This window comes from Protopterus annectens, chromosome 1.part1 (assembly GCF_019279795.1).
Source record: "Protopterus annectens isolate FY-2018-M chromosome 1.part1, PAN1.0, whole genome shotgun sequence".
In the NCBI taxonomy this organism is placed as follows: Eukaryota; Metazoa; Chordata; order Ceratodontiformes; family Protopteridae; genus Protopterus; species Protopterus annectens.
The window spans coordinates 1679103683-1679117976 of NC_056726.1; the positions used below are offsets into that span (position 1 = coordinate 1679103683).

General features: G+C 40.7%; 1 protein-coding gene across 1 annotated transcript in view; it reads left to right on the top strand.

Annotated features, from left to right (window-relative positions):
• Positions 1-14294, top strand: part of LOC122811783 (uromodulin-like) — a 449243-nt gene that overhangs the window by 276348 nt on the left and 158601 nt on the right. The window contains exon 5 of the mRNA XM_044083847.1: positions 1245-1952. Coding sequence (XP_043939782.1) covers positions 1245-1952 — 708 coding nt within the window. The remainder of the gene's footprint in view (positions 1-1244; positions 1953-14294) is intronic.

Here is a 14294-nt window from a genome sequence, read left to right on the forward strand (position 1 = left end):
GCTCACAGACTGTTCCCTTAGTCTCCATTTGCCTATTTTATGATTCTAAACAATGCAGCTAACCAGAGAGCACTCCCAGATGACACATGAAAAAAGGTACTTCTTCTTAATGGATTTACTCAGCTAAATAAAAAAAAGTTTTGTTTTTTTTTTTTGTCTGGATCTGTGCTTGGCTGCAATTCTTTGCACCATTTAACAATTTACCTAGTATTTAATATGCTACCTGTGGACTTCATTTATTTGCATTTTCGATACTTCCTTATTATAGCAGCCTTGGTGATATAGTAACGTAAACAATGAACAGGGTGAATAAGGAAGTACCGTATTTTATTAGGTTGGTTCATGTTCTTGCTACATTAACATTGACAATCATAATTCATAGGCCAGTATAATTTCAGCAATTCAGCCAGTATGTAACACAGTGTCATTTGCTTTACTGAATGACATTACTTACAATGTAAAATCACATGATTCAGTGATGTACACTTTAAAGAACACCTGCTGTATGTAAGATGGTCTGCATTTGCAATTGCTCAAAATGAGTGTATTCCAGACTGCAGGATTTCTTTGCTTTATGTTTAATTAAGTCATTAAATTATTGTGTCCGTTGATCTGCATTTGCACTTGTTCACTTGGAGTGTATTACATACTGCAGGATTTCTTTGGTTTACATTTCATTAAGCCATGACATTTCCGGGCTTACTTCCTTATTATAGCGGCCTTACCTTTCTTTCTGTTGTACATCATTAAGGCATGCGATTTTCAAGGTTAGTTAATCCTGGAAATATCATGACTTAATGAAGTGTAAACCAAAGAAATCCTACGAACAAGTGCAAATGCAGATTTCGCCATGGCCATTTTGAATTTCATCAGGGACGCTATAATAAGAAGTACCGTATTTTCTTTTCTGTATATTTTTGACTTTTAAGGCTATGGCTGAAAACAGTCTTTTGACCAGGTTACTTAGTTAACTTATAAAAGAATAAAAAAAAATATTTTGGTAGTCATGTTTATCATTTTGTGTCATTGTTGAACTTAAACATGTAATTTTATATGTTTTGACTATTACACTTAATGATTAAAACCCATTTGCATGTAAAGTCTGATTACTAAAAGCAGCAGTAGCAATACTTTGTAACACAAATTACTGTTCTCATACCAATAAGTTTGTCTACATTATATTTTCCATTCTGTTTATCTGTTGCTCTGAATCCTGAACTAATTGTCATATGTTTTAATTGCAGCTGCTACAAATTGTTCACAGTGTTCAGTGAATGCCACTTGTGTTAACAGGACTCTATTCTTCACTTGTGCATGTAATACAAGCTTTTTTGGGGATGGTCTGACCTGCAAGACAAGCACAGAGTGTGCCCTGAAGGACTGTTGCCCTGTGGGATACAGGTGGGATAGCAACACCACCTGCTGTTCATCTTTAAGTGAATGCTCTGATGCGAACAAATGCAGCCCACTTGAAGACTGTAAAGATACACTGGGCTCGTATGTTTGCATAGGCCCAAAGAGGAATAACTCAAGCTTACCAAACTGTTCTGGAAAAAATTGTTCTGGGGGACAAGACTGTCTGAATAGCAGTATCAGTGGACCAAGCTGCTTAGATCCATGTGAGTATTATATGAATCTGAGTGACCCATGGAGAAGTGTTAGGCAGACACCAGGTGACTTTCACTGTGACAACAATTTGCATGGCTGGTATCGCTTTGTGGGTCCAGGAGGACTGCAAATGCTAGAAGGCTGTGTTAGCACTTTGCAGTGTGGGACACTATTTCCTGTAACTCTAGGGGGTAAGCACCCCCGTCTGGCAGATGGAATTGTCACTCTAGATGGATTACGTGGCTGTATCTCCGAAACAAACATCAGTGTCAAAGCTTGCCCAGGCAACTACTATGTTTACAAGTTTTCTGGCTTGCAGGATGATTGCCGTGGATATTGCACAGGTAATATATGGTATCTAGAACATGACTGAATATACATTTACAAAGTAAGAGCTCTACCTTTTTGCTTGTCATAATTCCAGTTTTACTACCCCATATCTGTTAGCAAGTGATTTTCATTTATTGTTTGAAACCTGCTTTAATTGATTTATGGTCACTGGGAAGCCAATGTCTATCATAGCACTCAGGTGGTATAAGACAGCAAAAATAATCCTGGATGGGTTGTTAGTCCATTGCTCTCACACACATTGCAGTACATCTGCAGACAATCTGGAGGCTTGCCAAGGGAACATATGTTCACCTACAGCATGTCTTTGAGGAAAAACCCACATGAATACAGGACACATGCAGACTTCACACAGCAGGTACCCCAGTCTGGAATTGAACTGGCAGATCAAGCACTATGAAGGAGGAATGATAACCTCAATATCACCCATTATGTTTGTTAATCCACATATCTTTTTCTTTTTTATTGTGTCCCAAGCTGTCTCAAACTGCCAACAGATTTTAGGCCAACTATTATACCTACTTGGTGATGCCCTTCTTAAGTACTTACAATAAAATGAGGCCTTACCTGTGACTAGTGTGGTGTCAGATTAACCTTGGTTTCCTGACAGTTTTTCCTTTATCTCTTTAACCCAGCATCTGATAAGCTATGTTTTTGCCTTACTGCAACATCTTAGTTAGACATGATGACTGCAGCGAGCTGCTTTCTGGTTATAAACTGGTTAATTGAATATCACCTCTGTAGTATATTGCTGCTGACTTCACCATATAGAACATTTTTTTAGCAATATAGTTCAGTTGCCTTCTTCAGGTTATCAACAAGCATGACTTAGTTAATATTGTTATAATTCTCTGTTACTTCTGAATATGCTGAATAACACAGGTATAGCCAGATGTATGCATTTTGCAAAAATAATTTGATTTGTGCGGCTATATGTGTAAGCAAGAATTTAAACTAAAAAAATGAATATTTATCATAGCTTATGCTTATATATTTTGCTAAATGGCCTTTATTAATAATGCTGTCTTTCTTTCTGAGGTTGGTTAAATGTTAAAGGAGTTGTAAGGAAAAGGTGGTTGCCTTCTGCTACACGGGATACAATTCTAGTCCAAAATTTCCTGACTATACCTGTACTGAACTGCATCATTTTATAAAACTTTTGTAATTTTTTTTTTAAACTTTATTTGTTTGGGGAAGTACAGTCTCATCTTCCAATCATATGGGCTGTACAGCTAGTGTTCATTTATAATCATTTGTAAATTAGCTTAATTCCAGCATAACCTTCTTTTTGTTTGTCCTTAAGGCATTTTTTATGTTATAGCATTCTCAACAAATTATATGACTTTATAGCTTTTTTTCTAACAATGTGAATTGTCTCATGTAATACGCTCAGAGTCATAAATCCAGTAAATCTCAAGCTGGCCTGATCATGTAGTTAGGAATGCCATTACCAATAGTGATTTCCTGGTTTCAGGGAAAAGCTTTGGGTAACAGTCACTCAAAGTAGGAAAGATCAATAAAGCAAAGACACTTTTTCTTCCCAAACAACCAGAGGTACATTATTCTGTAATGAGGAAAAACATGAATGGGTTGTGAAACTCACGTTTTTTCCCTGAGGATATAAATAATCAGTTTAAAAAAATATTATATTATTGGCCTAGTTGCAGAATGTTGGCTGAAGAGGTTATTGAGTTTTATGTTAAAGCCCGCAAAGTACAGAAACTGAGTCAGTATGTAAGCAGGAAGGGTTCCACTTCTTGGCACTGCTATTCAGTGTATGCATGAATCTTAGTGATAGATTTATATCAATTAATCAGGCTTTCACATTTAATATAATGTAAAACTTACCATTGTTTATAACTAAATGATGGAAGTGTGTGCACAGAGGCAATATACATTGAAGATGAATTGCCTAGTCAGTTTCATCATTTGAAATGGTTACCTTTTTGAGACACAGAGCTAAGAAGTATTACTCTTGCTCAAGTCAAGGAAAAGTTTTTTGTAACTGCTCATTATTAACATCTGTGTCAAGTGCAATGTTATGACTATAACAGCCGTACACTCATCCTTGCATTCCAGATTATTTCCTTAAAAATTGACTTAAAAATCATAAGACAAACAAATGTAAATAATTTGTGAACAACAGATGTTATGTAGTCCAATCTCGCCTACATTCTTACCCGTGGGTTTGGAGCCGAATGTCGGCTCTGACTCGGCCATACTTTAGCTCGAAGTCTTTCAATTGGCTGGGCTAAGATGGTATCCCATGCTGCACTACTCTCTATCCCCAGATCTCGTTTGCCGCTCATGTAGCTCGGACGTGGTCTCACACTTGGCTGTGGCTAAGTATTCTTTTCATCTTTATAGCAGAGAAGTTTTTGCAAAAAAAGCTATTTTCATAGCTATTTGTGTGTGTATCTTTGAGCTGTGTTTGTGGAAAAGTTGTTTTGTTTTTTCTTGTCTTAGCGTGTTTCTTGTGGTATCCCACTAGCTGTTTCCAACGGGCTAGGCCCATTTCAGTTAGAGGACCTAGTCTGTCCCCTCGCTTACCTTTGTGTGCTAACTTAACTTCCCTTGGGCTAATACTGTTTAACTTAGAGGAACTAGTCCTCCCTCTTGACCTTGTGTTCTAGGACCATTTAAGTTAGAGGTCTTTGTGGTGTACTGTCTGTTTGTTCTGTTCCCGCGCTTGTGGTTGATTGACCGTTGGTCTGGTTGTTGGGTTAGTGACTCAGTTTTTGTAGTGACCATGTCTAAAGATACTAAGGAGCATAAGCCTTCGGGCTTTAAGAAGTGCACGAGGTGCAGTTATAAGATGTCTATCACTGATGGACACTCTGTTTGTGTGTACTGTCTGGGAGCGATTCACCTCCAGGAATCGTGTAGTTTTTGTCATGCTTTTAGCCCGTGTGTTCTTCAGGAAAGGAAGAACAAATTGCTTTTGAAGGGACTTCTGAAACCCTCCTTCGTGGAGGGTTTGGAGAGTACTTCCAGCTTTGTCTTCTCCATCTAAAGCTAAATCTTCTAAGGTTAAAAAGTGATCCTTGGCTCCATTGTCCTCGCAGCCGCAGGAAGTGTCAGTTTCTATGGAACCTGCATCAGCTCCTATTCTCTCGGTGCCTGTTCAGAGCTGGTCGCCTAGCATTAAGCCGGTATCTCCTTCTCGTAGGTCTCCTTCAGAGAGGAGGTCTCGATCTCTTTCCCTATCCTCTAAATCCTCCAGGACCTTATCGGATGTGAATGTCGATAGAGTGGTGCAGAGAATTCTTCAGTCACTGGTACTGGTTAAATTGTTTTCGGCTCTGACCAGTCGGCTCCAGAGCCGGTCCCTCTACCTACGTTGATACTTCCTCCTCCGAGTGCATCTCAGCTTTCAGAGCTGGAGTGCTCGGCTCCGTTTAATGTCCCTAAGTCAGTTCTGACAGCCCCTCCTGGCTTATCGGTTCCGATGTCAGTTCCGACACCATCGGCACCATCCACGGGGTTCAGGACTCAGGATTCCTCGGTCGGACTTGAGGGGGAGGCTTCAGGACACCTCTCGGCTCCTAGTCTCCCTCTTGGTGCTTCGGCGCGGGGAAGCCTGACTCCTGTGTTGGCTTCAGACCTGGTCCCTTCTGATCCATCGTCTTCCATGGCTGGCTGATCTTCGGACCCGGGAGAACCAGCTTTCAAGGCCACGCGGAGCACGCTGGCCAGATTATCAGCAGCATCATACAGTTCAGTCACTGTGTCCCTACAGCACCAATGCTGGTCTCTAATCGCCCTCTATCTCTTGACAGTGGAGCCCCAAGGCCTCAGGGTACCCCAACGAGTGGTCCCCATATTTCTGAGGGCCCCTCAGAGTTTTTGCCTGAGGAGCCACCCAGAAAGAGAACGTGCAAGAGGAAGCACATAGATTCCCAAGATGAGTCTCTCACGTCAGTCAATGACCTTGAGGAATCGGAGGGGTCCCCTAAGTCATCCTCCGAGTATGTTTCTTTTTCTGACATCCTAGAGATTTTGAAGCAAAGAGGTGACTGGCCATCCAAAGCCCCCCCCCCCCCGAAGAGGAGTCGGTGTTCCTGAAGGCCTTTGGTGCTCAGCCCTCCGCCTCCTGGGTGTCTCCACCCTTCGAGCTTCTGGATCTGGTTTGTCAAAGGGTGTGAGAAATCCCTGTCTGTGGAACCAGTCCCCAGGAGACCCAATAAATTTTTGTCTGCCCCTTCTGATAAGGAATTTCTATCCAAGGGAGTCCCTGTGGATGCCATGGTGGTGGCAGCAGCCACCAAGAAGGAATTGGCTGAGACTTCTTCCACCGTCTATCCCCCTAACAAAGAGTCTAGGACTATGGACCTGTACGTGTTTTCTTCAGTGACCTTTACTTTGCAGTCACTGAATTACTTATTACACTTTACACGGCTCCAGAGAGATCTCCTAAAGGAGATTGGAGATACTCTAATGGGTAACATTTCTGAGGCGGTGGCTCAGAAAATCAATGCTCAGATGTCTACCCTCAATTCTATTGCAAACTCCTCCATGAGGCTGATCTCTCAAGTAGCCGAGGGAACGAGTAGGGCAGCAAGTTCAGGGTAAGAACGGGTAAGAATGTGAGGCGAGATGGACTACATACATCGAACGTTATGGTGAGTACATAACTTCTTGTTTTTAAAACTGTATAAATTGCAATGTTATCAACTAGAAATGTCCATGATAATAATCAATCAATGCATTCATAGTCTGTCCACAAACAATATATTAATAATTCAGAAAAACCTAGAAATATACTTTTGCTAAACTTTCTCAAATTGTCATATCTTGGAAACTGTACATGTATTGTTAGAACACTTTTGTTAATCAGATATAATCTTTCACATGACAGCAAGAAATTCTTCTCGGAGTGTGTTCATTGAGATATTTACAGAAGTATAACATTTGTACTTATATAAGTAGAAATATAAACGGCACTGAATATATTTCAAGATGTGCAACTTACAAATATCAAATAAAATTTTCTTCAACATCTAATGTTTTTCCAGATGCCATGCAGTAGAATGTAAATCACTTTATTTTTGAAATATTAATCGCATATGGAAATATTGCTTATTTTCATAAGTACTAACAGACAACTATCAATAACCCCAGAACAGTGAGATATAAATTGAAATTAACAATGAATTTTTCTCTCTCCTGCAATGGTATTTCACACCATACCCCTCAATAGCATGAAGGTCTCTCAGCTGTGAAAATAACAACATAAATATGAAAATATGAATACTAAGTGGCAAACAGTGATTAATTTCTTCATTGCAGAACATCCAAGATTAACAGTCTTAGTATCATTTTGTAACTAAATTGTTTCCCTTTCTGATACTGTCCATTATTAACTGATAAGTCACTTATTTAAAGAATCCGGACCCAATAAATATCTGGATCTCGTAAGGAGCAGAGATGGATCCAGCACTAGGCAACCTAGGCAGTAACTTAAGGCCCTTGTTGGCTGAGGGACCCTTGCAGGCCTGGGAGAGAGAAAAACTAAAATCATCTGTAAAAGTCCGAAGACTTCTATAAACACAAGAGGGCTTTAGGACCTCATGTAAGACTTTATGTAACAACACTGGAATGCTTTAGAACCTCACAGGAGACTTTCTATAAGAACGGAGGAGGGCTTTAGGACCTCACTGGAGACTTCAGTAAAGAACAGCAATCCCCAGAAAACTCAGTGTTAGGATAACATTATAATGTAAACTGTGGGAGATTTGATTTAACAGCCCAAAGACATAACCACAGGGGATATTATCTAATAGCCAAAGCCAAGGGCATCTGCAAGATTTGATTTAATATCCAAAGCTGAGGACATCCTACAGCAAATGGAGCACAGAATGTGCAGGACTGAAACCAAAGAAAAAGTGAGTGCAGCAACAACGGTGTGTGGGGGTAATGCCCCAGTTAGTTGGACTGTCTAGTTTAGTGACTTTGCTCAGAGTCGAACCCTGAGCCTTGATAACTGGCAAGTTAGTGCCTTAAACCTCCATACCAACTGCCAGATCTCCATTAATTAATTTATTTTGTGTTTTTGTTTTTGTAAATACCTAAGGATTATAGTCTATGAGTGTCAGTCATAGAATTTCATAGTTGTGTTGTTCACTGTCAGTGGTGTAGTAGATAGCATATTTGCTTTTGGTGCAGAAGGCTGTGATTTCTCTTGCCACACCAGGTAGATCATTTGCTGATATTACTGTGCATCATAATGTGGGGTGGGTTTGGGGGAGAGTCCTGCACTCCTGTGTGTGTGCTCTCATTTGGATAAGATACCTACTAACTGTGAACCTATTGTCTGTTTGCCAGTCTTTTCCTATTGCATATTCTCTGAAGTACAGGCTAACACAGAAGGCCTCTGGCTAACGAAGTGCATAGATGACTGCAAACTAGGAGCCATAGTCAAGTCCCCCCAATGGACATCCTACAGAAGGGCCTCACTGAGACAGATGCCTGGTGTCAGAGGCATGGCCTCAAGCTCAATGCCAAAAAGTGCATTGTCATCCTGTTTGGTAAAAACTCTGTACCCATGAACTACCACATAAACTGCAGTCTACTTGACACCGAATGCGTGATAAGAGACCTTGGGACCCAGGTGGACAGTAGTCTGTCCTTTAATAATCACATTGTCACAGTATTCAGGAAATCCTTCTATGTGGCACACCTCATCACAAAAGGGTTCTCATCCAGGAAAAAAGTGATCATTGTTCCCCTCTACTCGGCACTCATTAGACCCATTATAGAGTACAGCACCCCTTTTGGAATGTACTTCACAAGACATCTGCAGCAGCTGGAAAGGCCACAGAAGTACTTCACAGAGAGGATTACTGGCCTCAAACAGATGCCCTACACTGACCATCTCAAAAAACTCCAGCTTTACTCTGTAGCATATCGCCTACTCTGAGGAGATCTCTGCCTAACATATAAAGCTATGTTAAACCCAGATCTGTTGGACATGCTACACCTTACGAAATCCCAATCCCTCCGAGCTACAGGCTCTAGGGACCTAAACCTTGTCACCACAGTAAACAGGACATGCTGGAGGGATAGATTCCTGTCCCAGAGACTTCCTTTACTCTGGAAAAAGCTACCCATCTATGTCAAGCAAAGTTCCTCATTAGCACTCTTCAAGAAAAATCTTGATGAGTGGATGGGAAATAGGAAATATACGCAGGGGATCACTTCTGTGGCTCTGCTTAACAGGAGCACAAGAAATTAACTTTCTTGGGTGGCGTAAGCCAGGGAACCTTGTTGATTAGGCTTACTTAGGCCCCTTGGGCCGATAGCCTAGTACCTACCTATGAATCTATGAACCAACACACCATTTTTCTTTTAAGTAATATAGGCACTTTTATTCTTCAAGGACAGCAAACACTGAATTTGAGATGAAGCACTGAAATGCAAAGTTGTTTGCAAGCAGCAACCTCTTCATTAGTTACAGATGTCTTTAATGTGAAATTATTTAGAGGACTTTTACTTCTGGAGAATTGTACATTTTGACTGTTCTTGATCGATTATAATTGCAACAGTCTGAGTTGCCATTAATGCTTGAAATGTTCTGAAATGGGTAGCCTTGTCATTATTGGTTCATGTGTTTTGTTTCACTGCTTGCTTGAAAAATGTTCAAAACAACAAATGTTAAACACACTCAAATAAATGGTACTGCATTAAACAAAGAATGTGTTCTTCTTTTGGCTTTTCCCTGTTAGGGGTTGCCACAGTGGAACTCCAGTCCACTAATGATTGGCAGTAGATTTTTACGGTGCCGAAGTGCCAGTTCGACACCCAACCTTCAACAAAGGCACGCCCATTCTACACATGTCTTTCAAACACCACTTGACTGCGGGGAGGACATACAGACTCCACACAGAAGGAGCTCCAGCTGAGAATTGAACGGGAGAACCTCTTGCTGTGAGGCAACAACACTACCGCTGCACCACCGCGGCTTCATTAAACAAAGAATATAATTTAATATAATCAGAAAGGTGAATCCACGTACACATGCATTTATGTATGTTCCTAAAAATGTGTGCAGGGGCCTATGGTTTGAAAACAGCCCAAATGTACACTTATTCTGCCAATGGTCGGATACATTTTTATTAATGTCGGTTTAAATGCAGTTTATATAAATGTGAGTTTCAAGGGCAGTAAGGTTTACTGTTGCTCATGCTAAGTCTATTTTCATTATGAGACTGTATTGTTTTGTTTAGCAAATGGCTATCAGTGTTTTATAAAATCTGAACTAAAGTTTTTAAATGAATTCCAAATATCTGTAATCACCATAGAAGTAAAGAAAGAATAGTATGCACACTGACATGGTTGAACGGTGTTTTATGGTAAATGGAAAGAGAGAGATTAGTAATAGGACACTGGAATAGCTGCTGGGTGGGATGTTGTGGGGGGGCCCTGGGGTCCAGGGATGCAGGTGGCGGGACCCTGATCCATTACCTTGCCTAGGGCCTCATTTGACTATGATCTGGGTCTGGCTGTGGGCGTTAACTGGAATTATACAAAAAAAGGCACAATAGGCTTGAGTGACTTAAAAGTATGAAGCACTTTAATCACCTGTACTTTGCAGAAAGACAAGTCTGTTTTTCCTTGCAGAGCATCTTAACAGAGAAAAAGAGCCACTTTTCATTTTTACAGATTAGAGGGCACTTATATGAAAGCCCTGTTTTGTGCTGTGGCAATTTTGCATCTAAAACTTCTCTAGCTGCTTCCCATGGTGAAAATTGCATTACTGGTGCTGTTTCTCACTTGAATTACTACTGGTTACATAACAGTGTTAACTATAATTACATAACTGTAATTGGTCTATTTGCTGTTGTGGTCTGCTTTAAATTATGTTTATGTTTATAGAAACCACCACTGCATTGTGCAGGGCTGTGGTATGATAAACTTGCCTTGAATTCTGCTACTTGATTTGACTTAAAAAGTAGTCCTGGGACATCTATGAAGTGCTGAGTTCAGCACTGCAGGTTTGCAAAGTATATAACACATAATTTCTCAGAGATTTGGGATGCATGGCTAGGCTTAACAAGACGCCAGTGGTCATAAGCCTTGTACACATCTATAAGCCTATCTGACAGTAGCAAACACTGTCTTATTCCATGCAACCCCTACTCCCTGAAATAGTGCACATTAGTGCTTGCATGTGCCTGGATGCAGCTGGTTGCATCTGGCAGCAGTACGTGATACCTTCTGTCTGCTAGTGACAGTGGGTTTAGCATTGAAATTGTCATTTCCTGCCATGCATTTATCAACTATGGTTGATTATTTACTGCCTTCCCATACCATGGCCTTGCTGTGGATGAATAATTATTGCCCTGCTATATTGCTCCCTTGTTGTGTTAGTATCACACATCTTTCTGCACTGTTACCACGTCTTTGCACTTTATTTATTACTGTGGCATCCAAACCTGCTGTTGACACCTTGAGTACTATGTTGTAGCACCCATGCCTATTATTACCTATAATCTTTTGTAAAATGGTACCTGTTGTATTGTCTGCGTCATAAACTCTTGCAACATTTTGCTTACTGCATTAACCACTGTGTGAAGTCTTGGAAACAATTGTATCTAAAGCTTCTAGGATATTGGGCTGTATCATCTGTGCCTGCTAATCAGTCATACAGTAATAAATTGGCACTTTATTGATCATGGCATTGCAATACTCTTTCTGGCCAGAACAGACAGGCATCCATACCTGCAGAACAACTTATCCTTATGATATTGTGTTGAACTATATTGTATTGAGCGGCCCCTGGGTATACTGTAATGGGCTATACTGAATTGTACTTAAGTCTACAGTATTATATTGTGCTGGTGTTCTGTATTATATGGAGATACACTCTTTTTAACTGTTTTCATTGTCCCTGATATATCATACAACTACTGTATTATGACATACTCTATTGTGTGGTACTGTTTTTTACTGTTTATGCTGCTCCACTATCCCTTAATGTATCATTCAGCACCTCTTCTAGGTAGACCAAGGGTTATCAAAATCCATAACATAAAATGTTTGCTGTCTGGTATTTTTAGATCAACTGTGGGTCCCCTGCCTGCCTCTGACCCAACTGGTGTCCAGCCTTCTGACACTAGGCATCTTGAAGCAGTGTATAGACTCATAATCATTTGCTGTTATCACAGAATAAGGCTATATGTAAGACGTGCAAAAACATATCATGACTGTTGTCAGGCCTCGCACACAAACTAGTTATCAGTACTGACATAACACCACATCTACATACTGCAACACAGACGTAAAACCTTAATGTGCTAAGGTGTTCCAAAACTTACTTCCAGAACCAGAAAAATGTACTTGGTGCAGCACAACTGACACATGCATAACAACCAGACTTCATTAATATTCAGCAAACATGACATTCCCTGCAACTATCACATTCACAACACACCCCTGAAAATTGACCCAGTGCTGAGGGACACAAGGACCCATGTGTACAATGGGCTGTAATTCTATCACCACATATTCACTGTTGTAAGAAAGTCCTTTTTTCTTTGTGCAGCTTATTAGCAAGGGTATAGAATCCAGGTCGAGTGAGGTCATCATTCCACTGTATTCTGCACTCATTAGGCCTATCATTAAGTATAATGCCCCCCTCCGTATCTACCTACCCAAACACCTGACACAACTCGAGCAACCAACATGCCTTCTCACTAATAAAGTCAAGGAACTAAATCACAAAAGCTACACTGATCATCTGAGAGCCCTGTCACTCTTTTTTTGTATCTTACAGGCTGCTAAGGGGTGATCTCTGTATCATTTATGGAGCCTCTAACAACCCCATAATTTCAGCGCTGCTACTAAGAGACCGGTAACCAATGGAGTCCCCCAGGGTTGTATGCTGGAAGTTCTCCTGTTTGGCATCTACATATCTGAATAAAAGCCAATACCAATGGCCTCTGGCTGACTAACTTTGCAGATGACTGCAATCTAGGAGCAGTCATTGAATCCCGAAATGACTTAGCCATCCCACATGAAAGTTTATCCCAAATAAAAAATAGGTGCCTAAATCATGGACTGAAACTAAATGCCAAAATGTTCATTATTGTATCCTGTAAGAAGTCATCTACCCCTGGAAACTACCTCCTTGACAATACGCTCCTAGAACTGACCCAGTTGTTCAGGATTTGGGAACATATGTGGACAGTCACTTAACTTTAGACCAACAAGTGTCCATTGTCATAAGAAAGTCCTTCTATATTGCACAGCTTATAAACAAAGAGATTGTGTCTAAATCTAAGGATGTCATTGCCCTTCTTTACTCAGCCCTCATTTGGCAAATCATTAAATATAATGCTCCTTTGGCATGTATCTATCCAGACACATGCAACAAGTGGAGTGCCCACAGAGACAGCTTACTAAAAGGACACAAGGCCTAAACTACATGGCCTACATGGGCCAACTCAAAACCCTATACCCAGGATCCTACAGACTGCTAAGAGGTGACCTGTGTCTGGCATACAAGGCATCCTCCAATCCAACACTGACAGATATACTGCACATCAGCAAGTCAGATGGCATCTGAAATACTTGGTCTAGGGATGTAAACCTCTTCTGCAGCATCAACAGAATGGTTTGGAGGAGCAGGTATATCTCACAGACAATGCCACTGCACTAGAACAGACTCCGCATCCACATAAAACAAAGCTCATCCCTGACTGTCAGTATTTAAACACAACTTGGATCTATAGATGGGAAACGGAAAATTTACCCCAGGACTACCTCCTGTACTCCTAACGGTCAGAAGAAGCTGACCCCATACATGTGTCCCCCAAGTTAACTGTGGTATAATCCCATTTATTCTCACTGGGGTTAATATATAATTATCAAAAATGGGATGGGTAAGGGCAGTGTAATATCACATGGGATAGGTTTATTGAAGCACTAAAAGTGAATTTGATTATGCTTTAAAATGTTTCACAAGGGCAGCTAGCCTAGTACTTATCTATGAAGATCTACAAATCCATACTGGCAGAAACATCTGCTCAAGAGATCTCAGTTTTGTCTTCAACTTAAACAGAACATGCTGGAGGGATAGATATGTCTTACCAAGAATAACACTCCTCTAGAATCTGTCTTCATCTCCATGTAAAGCAAAGTGTAGTCTGGATGAGTGGATGTGAAACCCGTGGATTGGCATCCTTGTTCATCGTGGGCAGGGGTTGACATGTAAATGTCTGTCTGCTTCTGGGCTATTCATACAAAAAACTAGGGCTTGTAAGTACCTGAGAACCTGTAACACCCATTCCTTACCACATATAGCTTATTCTACCACCACTACCACCACAAACAAGAGT